This window comes from Hakea prostrata, chromosome 4, assembly GCF_041222555.1.
Source record: "Hakea prostrata isolate BN-2017 chromosome 4, UWA_Hpros_2, whole genome shotgun sequence".
NCBI lineage: Eukaryota > Viridiplantae > Streptophyta > Magnoliopsida > Proteales > Proteaceae > Hakea > Hakea prostrata.
In genome coordinates, this window is record NC_142603.1 from 8,914,897 (window position 1) to 8,924,888 (window position 9,992).

Sequence of the window (9,992 nt, forward strand, 5' to 3'; positions counted from 1 at the left end):
TCCAATTCGTAAATCCTTATTCACCCAAAAACAAATTTGTAAATCCTTTCACCTCTGGAGGAGGTAGATTGATTTGGGATTTGTTAGAATTTCTCTGTATTGATTAGAGGCATCTATAATGAATGTGATGATACAATGAGGTCTGCTTGAAGTTTGTTAAAAACTGGAATTTAGGAAACCAGATTAGAAAATGATTAGCCCATACGATGGGTGAATGTGATGGCTGAAAAATGTTATTTGAATTGTGTACAAACAGAAGAATTTGATTGCAGTTTAAAGTAGCTGAAAAAGTACATGTTTAGGAATTAATGGGACTATTAGCTGTGGCAGCACATGAGATGGATGGGATGAAAAGTTCAATGTACGAGTGACTTGGGATTTTGAAATGGATAAACAGTAATGCTATGGCATGATTCAATTCCTTTTTTAGGTGGGGGGGGGGGGGTTCAAGGTAAAAACCAATTCAATCAATGAGTTTGAGTTTGGGATACTTGCGTGTGTTGAAGTTTGTTCTTGTGTATCTATCTATCGGGTTAGTGTCTAACGGAAGTTGTCATATTTAATGGAAAAGGTGTGTCATATTCCATGACCCTGGAGGACATTGGGATGAAGAATTAAATCTGACTACATAAAACTCAAAACTATTTGTTTGACTTAAAATTCTTCATTAGCTTGGGTGGATTCTGGTTAAATACTAACTTTGCTTTTATGTAGGGTCAGCTTTACAACAGTGGGTTTTGGAATCTAATTTAAGACTGTCAGCATGTTCATGTTTAGGGTACTTGTGCGTTTTTTGTCTGTTCTTGTGTGTCTATCTATTCGGGTTGGTGTATGAAGTAAATCCTCATATTTGATTGGATAGAGGTGTCAAATCTCTAGTCCTTGAAGGTACTTCTATGGTAATTTTGTAGTTTTTTCATTTTGTTGAATTGCTTTTTGGGTAGAAAGAGATTCTCTGATAATCTCCTTTGAAGAGTATGTCAAATGCACCAAAGAACTTGGGTGTGATGAGCTCCTTCTCTTCTAATATGATATCTAGCCCAACCTTCAATAACACCTCTGTTAAGCTGTTGTGCTTCATCCAAAGATTAGATTATGTTGCATGGATACTTTATTAATGCATGTCATCTTACTGCTTCAGGGCTGATTTTATTCAGCAGATCCACCCAATGGTTGAGAATTGAGGGAAAGTCAGGAATTTAAACACTTCAATATCAGAAGAAAGATTTTGGGTTGTTGATGTTCAACTCCTTTTCAAAATGAGTATTAAATGCTAACCTTGTATGTGTGTGCACGTCTGCAGATTGCTCGGAACATCACTACTAATGAGATGGCAAATGCTGCCCGTTACGGATATCTTCGAGGCCCAGATGGTCGGTTTCGCAACCCCTATAACCATGGCTGTCGGAAGAATTGCACTGACTTTCTCATTTATGGGCACACTGATGACAATGAGATTGCTTGGCCAACACTGCAGCAAGCCACCAATTAGAGTATATGTGACAGGAGGCTGCCATTCATCTTGGGCTTCTTATGGACCCTCCAATTCCAGTGGTGTTATGTGGAATCCAGAGTTCGGCTCCAGTTGGATGTTTTATCATTCCTACATTCCTTTATACACCATGTTACTACTGTGGGAGGCTACTCTTGATGCTGCTCTGCAGGTTTGGATTTCATTTATTTTTAAACTCAAGAATCCTATCAAGCTCTTTGTCCAAGTTTTGCTTATGTACATACCATATTATACATTCACCATGATGGCAATCCCTGCCACTGGGGAGGGAGGGTTGTTGAATCTAACAATAGCAGATCAAAGTTTGTTGTGCTTTATACCAAAAATAAACAGTTTGCTGAACTTGTACCATTTTTACTGTGCAAAATTAGAAGCACTTGTCATTTTTGTAATTATTTGTCTTGTTAGTAATTTGACCATGGAATGTAGTCCTTTATTTTTGGTCATGCTGCTAGGTCTGATGTTTGCCTGAATTGAAAGTGGTCGACTTTAGTTTAGGTTTTGAACTGGAGGGAGGCTCTTGTTATGAAATCCAATAGTTGACCAAATGTCCTGGCAGTCTGGCACCGCAGAGTTTATTTTCCCAGATTCTATTGATTTACTAACCTTCTTTTCTTTTTAATAAATAACAAATATGATGGGCGATTTTACTAAAGCTCAACCTAATTTGAAGTGAGATAAAGGGGAGGGAAATGAAATTGTTCAAGAGCAATAATGGCCCAAATGAAAGCTTTCCAATATGCTAATGAATTTGAACTATATTTAATCGTGGTGGAGTACTGGTTTCATTTCAGAAGTGTAAATTTACTATATTTGGTAGCATTTCTCACTGGCTGCATCATCATGGTTACCGAGTTTTTATCTTTTCAATTGATTTCTACTTTCATATTCAACGATGAGATCCGTTATTTTTTTTTTTTAAATAATAGGTAATTTTATATATTGGCACGGAAATATTACATAATATAATATAAGACAGGTTTCACCTTTGACCCTGGGATTCTAGGGGAAGGAAATGGCAACTAGAGGTCCTGTTGTAGTTTTTTGGCTTTCCAACTTAAAAGTCAACCCACAATCAATGTTCTAAGTTGCTAACATTCGGCAATTTATCCATAAATGGCAGACTCAAATAAAGTTGAAACTCCGTTTGAAGATAAAATGCTCTTTCCCAAGTTTCGAAAGGATTTCAATGAGGGACAAAGTAATTCTAATCATTTTGCACTTACCTGGGTTTCTATGCGGATTCTGAGGAAAGAAAACAGCAAATGGAAGATTTAGGCATGCATGCGGCAAAGTCACAATCAGTTCGATTTGGAAAGAGAAAACTGGAAAACTTGTCATTAGAGCACAGTAATCAAATTTAAGAGGTAATATGACCAAAATCTAGATGGGTCATAAGGATTCAATACCTCTTAGTAAAGAGATGGTGGGTTTGATTCTCATTAATTGCATTATTATAATATTCACATTTACAATATATAAACATTTGTCTATTCAAAAAAAGAAAAAATTCAATATCTTCCCTCCAAAAAATATAATAGTCAAGCTCCCCTTTAAAGCTGTTATCTCTAAGTATTCAAGTCTTCCAAGCCAAGTACCCTACTTTCTGCATTCTTTTTTTCTTTTTTCTTTTTTTTTTTTTTTTTTTTGAGAAATTGTGGATGAAGATATTACATATGCCGCAGACAAAGGTTAAACTCCACTGAGAAGTGAGGTTCTCAACCAATTCACTAACCCTCCATTGGCTAGCATTTCTGCATTCTTGTCACAACTGATTTCATGGAGACCTACCACCGCCATTAGGAGAAGTGTCAACCAGATCTACATTTTTATACTTATTTTTACATTTTATTAACATTTAGTTCTATATCAAGACCATCACTGGGTTCCAAAGGATGAGGTATATCAAGTAGTACATGGCAAGCAAAAGATGAAAAATGTCGGATAGATGCCACCGATTAGGAATCTGTTTTTGCCAATTCAGAGACCAAAACATGACACATAGGGAGACAGGGATATCCCCCATCTTAAGAGATTCTACTTCCAAGGTCCTCTAATGTGGAGGCAGATTTCTTAGTCAGGTCTTGAATAAGTCTCTAAACCACTTCATGGATTCTGCAACTTTGCCAAGAAGATTTCCATTAACTGTATTGACTCTTGTTTTCAATGAAATTTCTCATCACCCAATAAAATAAAATAAGAAAAGGAAACTTCGGTGGTTCAATTCCATAAGATATACCATGCTTGTAGACCTGTATAAAGAACAGTTAACCTTGTTGGATACCACTGGGCCATGTCTGATTCTTCACAGGTTCTAGAATACGTTGAATCTCCTCAATAGTCCCCTCATCCTTCCCAGCAGAAGTAAGTTCCAAGGCAGCAGCAACGTTTTCTTTTACCTGGCATTCAGGGGCAAGGAGTTTCTCAGTGTGTTAAATGTGTAACATTAACTACACAACTGGATGCTTCAAATGCAGTGCATAGTTTTTCACTTTACTTAACCAGCAAACAAGTCTTGAAAAGTGATACAATACTTCAAACTGCCTCAACAGGATGACTTCAACCATTCACCAAAGAGAAAATTTCTGTCTACCAAGTTCATACAGTAACCTAACCCTTGGGTCTTTACCAACTCTAATGATAAGCCAGGCAGCATGACAATTGCAAAAACCAAAAAATCAGCAGACTCAAAAAGAAAAAGCACGTTGGGGGGGGGGGGGGGGGGGAAGAAAAACAAAAAGTTAGAGCAATTCTACCAATCAATCAACCCTGTGCTAAGTATATTGAACCACAGTTTCCATACCAGGCATGCATTTACATGGAACTCAACATCTGTCGGTGCATATGATTCTGCTTTTGAAATTTCTACCTGACGCAACTCAACACTGAGTGAGATTTATTTATTAGGTCAAGCTTCTTCTACTTTTGTGACCCACAAGTGGAGAATAATGGCAGAATTTGCTTAATTAATTCAGCTTTAGGCAAACATACAGGGAGTATATTTAGTCATAACAGATAAAATAAATGGATATAAACAGATTGAGCACTCTTTAGTCTGTAGTCCTGCCACATGCCAAAAAATTCAAGTAATAAATTTATGCTTCATACTTCATAGTTTATGTGATGCTAGAATACGAAAAATGTAGAACTGTAGAAGATACAAATCCCATCTCAGACTGACAAATCCTGGAAAAGGCATCCAACAAGGACCAGTGGACAATGATTAAAGAAGAGCCAAGAAGAATTAGCAGATATCATAAACTATGGGTAGACTGAGACCAGTCCCCTATTTAAGTTATATGACCATCAACGAGTGCTTTATGAGTGTAATTTTTTTGCCTCAGGTGTGAATATCGCTATAGTTGCTTATCAACAACAACAAACTTCTTATTGTCAGATAGTCAAATCTCCTCCATCTTCTCCACAAGTGCATATGAAGGTGATAATCCATTCTTTTCCAACTTTTAATCGGTGCATACAAAGGCGTTTCTGTTGCGAGTGTAATGAGTAGTTCAAAAGCTCAGCTCATTGGAAGTCTCTACATTTTGCAAACTAAAACAAGATGGCATTGCACAGGTTAGGACGAAAAGAGAGGCAATGTTATTATTCACTGTCAACTAATATTATTTCCAAATTAACTAAACACAGAGCACCAATGTCAATGAAAAGTGCAATCAACACATGTGATGAATAGAACCTGTTTGATGGAGTTCATCCCAACCAGCACAGTAGAAATTTCCTTATTTGACAAGCTGTACTGCAGAGCTAATTTTGAAATACTCTTCCCTCTCTCCTTGCAATGAGCTACCACAGCTTTGCATGCAGACTGTACATTAAAACACAGGTTTATGATCAAAACTTTAACATTAACCCATATGTGAAATCATTATAGCTCAACTATAAAAAGGCATCTTCTCCTAGAAGGACGAAAGTTATTGGATAATCAAAACATTCACCATGAAGGAAGTACATGAAAACAATTACAATGGAAAAAAGTGTAGTATAATTTCTTCAACCATAACAGAGAAAGATAATATTCTCTAGTTCAGAATTTATGGAAAACTCCACACATTCATTTCAACACCAGGATAGTAAATTCTGACCATTATAATGGTAGTTCGTGATCTATATCTACAACAACCACCAACACCACCAATAAGCCTTTGTCTAAACAAAATGGGGTTGGCTACACGGATTCTTACCTTCCAATCAGCTTTGTTTGAGGTTATACTGAATATAAGGCCTAAGCTATGCATATCCTTTTTCACCACTTCTCTTGAGGTTATCCAAGTTTACCCCCATTTCTTCTACTTCCTTCAATTTGGATTAAATTGCTTTTGTATATAGAGGCATTTAAAAGCCTCAAGCGAAAATGACCATGCCACCTATTGACTTTCCCGTGACTATCATTTATTGGAGCTACTCCCGTAACAGTTCTAATATGATCAGACCTTATCTCATCCTTCCTCTGATCCATTTCTATATTTTAAAATGACAAGGTTACTCTAGCATTACTATTTCTAAGATGAGATGAGATGAGATGACATCAAAGACAGCAAGATTGGTAAATTTTGACATGGCCACAAAGTCCAGCTGCAAAAACAGCACCTAAAGTGCTTGAATCCATATTAAATACTAAGGCAAGCGTTAATCACAACACTGTTGAAGCAAGCCACTTTTAGCCATATTGGATTTTAGAAAGCCTTTTTTTTACAGGTCCACAAAACCAGAAATCAGTATCCATGAAGTAAAAAAGCTATCCTGCAAGTCATATGCCCTGGGTAAGGAGGAACTCCAAGAATTCAGCTTTTGTAGTCAGATGTAGCCCTTCATCTGCTCGAAGAAATATTTGATACATTAAATGAAGCGACCTATCGGTGTGTTATAACAAGCTTATAAATTACCTTACCCAAAGAAAAAGAGAAAAACTAGTTAAATCATGGTGACATCTCTTTACCTACTCCTTTTAGACTAATCATTGTGTATGGTATAAAGATTGCATTGTTAACTTTTGAGGTATTTCATGTTTCAAGAAACAAATAGAACAATGAAAAACTACCTTGAGTTCTGGCAAAGCTGGATGCCACTCAGGGGGACCGTTCTCCGTGAATAGACCCATTGAAAGTGGAGATGCGCTGATGATACCAACCCCCTTGCTCTTCAGATAAGGAAGAAGATCTTCCAGAGTGGAATCATTCAGACAGTAGTGGCAATAGGACAGAATTACGTCCACTGAACCAGGTGGCACTCGATCAAGCACGTAAGTGAAAATACTCAATGGAAGTCCTGTTATACCAATAAATCGGATCTTCCCTGCGTCCTTCAATTTCTGAAGGGCAGGGATCGTCTCGTTTACAATCTGCAGAACAAACAATCCAGCCCATCCTTCAGAAGATCCATAATATGGAAAGGGGAAAAGGATCATAGTAACAAAAAAATGCGTTTTTTCCCCTTCAGAATTGGATACAAAGGCACCTGGTCAAGAGACCCAAATTCGATATCATGGCAATGCAGTATATCCACATAATCCAGTTGCAATCTAGCCAAGCTCTCGTCGATACTCCTCGTGATTCTCTCTGCGCTGAAATCAAAACCCTCTTTGTAGCGCCCGCACTTTGTCGATATTGTGAATTCATTTCTGGGCACCCCTAGAACTTTCAGGGCGTTTCCAAGGACCTTCTCTGACAAGGTTCCTCCATAAAACCTGCAGGTTCGACGAATAAGAACAATCTTAAGGACAGAACGGATAAACTACGAAAATATAATCGCAGAAAGTTGCAAATTTATAACAAATTTGAATGACGGACGGTGAGGTGTCAAAGAAATTGATGCCGAGCTTGAGTGCTTCGCGGACAGAACCAATGGCTTCTTCTTCGGCGACTTGGCCGAAGACGTTGCCCAGAGGAGAGGCACCGAAGCCAACGCTGCTGACTTTGAGTCCTGTGTTCCCAAGCTCCCGAAGCTCCATCTTTGCTTGGGTTGACATCATCTGTGCCAGTGTTTTTTCAGTTTTCAGGGCTCAAGCGGGCGAAAATCCTCACTCAGTAGTCAGTAACTGTGATCAACAATAAAAGCGAACAGACCAGGATGAATGATGAATCAACATCAAAAGAGGTTCGATGCGAGTGCGGATCAGGTAAGAAAAATGTACTCATACTCCAAAATTGCTTGGTGCTGTGCTGCGCAGTTAATTTGCAACACCAGCAGTGAAATTTGCAACACCAACAGTGAATTAAGATCTCGATCTCAACCGTTCACAGTACAATATTGTACACTGCAGCAAATCGAGATTTCAATCTCGACCTTTCAGAGCACATGCAGCACTGAAGTCAAACTCCATAATATACTTTAATTTGTTTCAAAATTTACAAATAAATATCCCAGCTTCACATTTTCTACAATTCTCACCCAGGTAATTTCTTATAATTCCTATATAGTATGCCACAAGTGCCTGTTGGAGTAGATGTACATTTTATATAAAATTCTTAGGATTTGTTGATTCTCTACTAGGATAACTTTTAGGAGAAAAAAAAAGCCATTGGTCGGCTTGGAATGTGGGGTCTAAGAGTGGTCAGGGAAAGAAGACTTGCAACAGGGAGAGTGGTCGGAGAAGAAGACTAATGGTGGTGGGGAGTTGTCATAGGATGGAATACAAAACAAAATATAGAGTTGATAAATGGAGGGTTTGATTGTGTAAATTAATAAACTATGGAACCCTTAGAATGTGAAAAAATCAAATAAAAAAATAGTATCTACAAATAAACCCCACCATTTGATTTTCTTCTAACTACGTGGTGCCAGGGGCGGACCTACTAAGGGGCCGGAGGGGCCTGCCCCCCGGTTTTTCAAAATTTTGATTAATTTCCTTAAATTTTGGATTTTTATAATCTTCTTCATTTTTCATTTTTTCTCTGTCTGTATGTCCTATGCCCCCATATTGGATCTTTATGTTTGGGTATAAGTCTCTCGTTAAACTATTCCTCAATTCCTAATTATTCTCCCCACTTCTCTCCCTCTTTCTTCCTTTTTCTCTCTCTTTCTATCGTGGTTGTTTTTGAAAATCTTATTGTATTCAATATCATTTATAATTAGAACTACTCTTCATTCTTATTTCTCTCTTCTCCTCTCCCTCTCTCCTCTTTTTTCCTATTTATTCTCTTTGTTTCTTTCTTCCTATTTATTCTTCCTTTTTATGCGTGGGTTGTTTGAGAAATCTTCCCCACAATTGTCTCTTTTTATTTCTCAATTTATTTATTGTTTCTTTTATATATATATATATATATATTTTTTTTTTTTTTTTTTTTTTATTTAATTTTATATTCTTTGTTTCTTTATTTTGTCTCATTTTTGCTATTTGATTTTATATTATAATAATGTCTATGTTGTGTACTGTCCATTGGTTGCTTTCTTACCTTTTTTTTGGTTTGCTCGTCTTTTTTTTTTTTTTTTTTTTTTGGGCTGGTGGTTTAATTTATCTACATCTTGTTGAAAAATCATATTTTACCTATTTCTATCATTGCGGGCCCCACAATCTGTGGTTTATTCCTTAATTTTTTCATCGTGGGCCCATATTTTGTGTGCCATTGGTGCTTTCCCCTGGCTCCATCTTCCCCCCCCATATTGCGGTTCCGCCGCGTGGTGCAACCTACATCATTGGTTGCATGCGACAACGGCTGCAACGGCTATAAGTAAAAATCCCAACTTAAATGGGCGCCATAAAAAAACTAAAAAATAAAATGGTGAAGGCTTTAAGGTATGGAAAAATAGTGAAAGTAATAAGGCATTTTTGGAGTGTTGCACCTTCTCCTACCCTTGAAGTGAGAATAATCTTTTTAGTTTTTACTAAACAGAAAAAAGAAGAAGAAAAAAAGTGAGAAAAATCCGTTTATTAAACCGAAAAAAAATTTGTTTGATCAAGAAAAAAATGAGGATAATCTGGTTTGACCTCTGAACCCAAAAAAAAAACAAAAATGAGAATAATCTTCCCATGGAACTCAAGTGATATTAGTCTAATGGATTGTTTTTTCATTTTCATATTATACATCATGTATATACAAATGGGGATTTGAGCAAAACTTCAAAACAAGGAGTACATGGAGCTCTCTTATAGGATTCGAGATTTAGCTAGATTCTTCATAGCTGCCCAGACCAAGTTTTGTCATAGCTCACCAGCTACTGCAATTGAGGTTGAAGCTATTACAGATAGACTTCTTTTAGCTTTAAACTTTGATGTCGATAGAATTTGTTTTCTGCGAAAAGAAAGCTACAAAAACTACCATTAAGTAAGGGGGTTGCAGTTACATCAGAGTATCATGAGATAAATTCAACAACTTGTTGTAAAATTTTCCTATGTTGAATAAAGGTTTATCAGCCGGTCTTCTTGCTGCAGATACTATTGTTTCTAGGTTTTGATGGTTTATCTCACCCGGATTTATTTGTATAAATAATGACTTTTAACTCTAGTTAACTCTAGGTTCAT

General features: G+C 37.0%; 2 protein-coding genes across 2 annotated transcripts in view; one reads left to right on the forward strand and one right to left on the reverse strand.

The window, feature by feature from the left end:
- The window catches only part of LOC149017637 (putative protein S-acyltransferase 23), a 44,601-nt gene extending 42,103 nt beyond the window's left edge, over positions 1-2,498 (forward strand). The window contains exon 13 of the mRNA XM_089151958.1: positions 1,304-2,498. Coding sequence (XP_089008084.1) covers positions 1,304-1,492 — 189 coding nt within the window. The 3' untranslated portion in view covers positions 1,493-2,498. The remainder of the gene's footprint in view (positions 1-1,303) is intronic.
- A 239-nt stretch (positions 2,499-2,737) lies between these two features.
- On the reverse strand, positions 2,738-7,603 carry LOC149017638 (NAD(P)-linked oxidoreductase superfamily protein). The gene is made up of 5 exons (XM_089151959.1): positions 7,321-7,603; positions 6,989-7,217; positions 6,573-6,872; positions 5,211-5,339; positions 2,738-3,912 (listed from the first exon to the last, which is right to left on the reverse strand). The coding sequence occupies exons 1-5, from the start codon at positions 7,500-7,502 to the stop codon at positions 3,781-3,783; spliced, it is 972 nt and encodes a 323-aa protein (XP_089008085.1). The 5' UTR covers positions 7,503-7,603; the 3' UTR covers positions 2,738-3,780.
- Between the last annotated feature and the right edge of the window lie 2,389 nt (positions 7,604-9,992).

Coding starts and splice junctions, on each gene's coding strand:
- LOC149017638 (XM_089151959.1), bottom strand. CDS start 7,502: ATGATGTCAACCCAAGCAAAGATGGAGCTTCGGGAGCTTGGGAACACA. Junction 7,218..7,320: donor AATTTCTTTGACACCTCACC/GTCCGTCATTCA, acceptor TCGAACCTGCAG/GTTTTATGGAGGAACCTTGT. Junction 6,873..6,988: donor AATTTGGGTCTCTTGACCAG/GTGCCTTTGTAT, acceptor TTTGTTCTGCAG/ATTGTAAACGAGACGATCCC.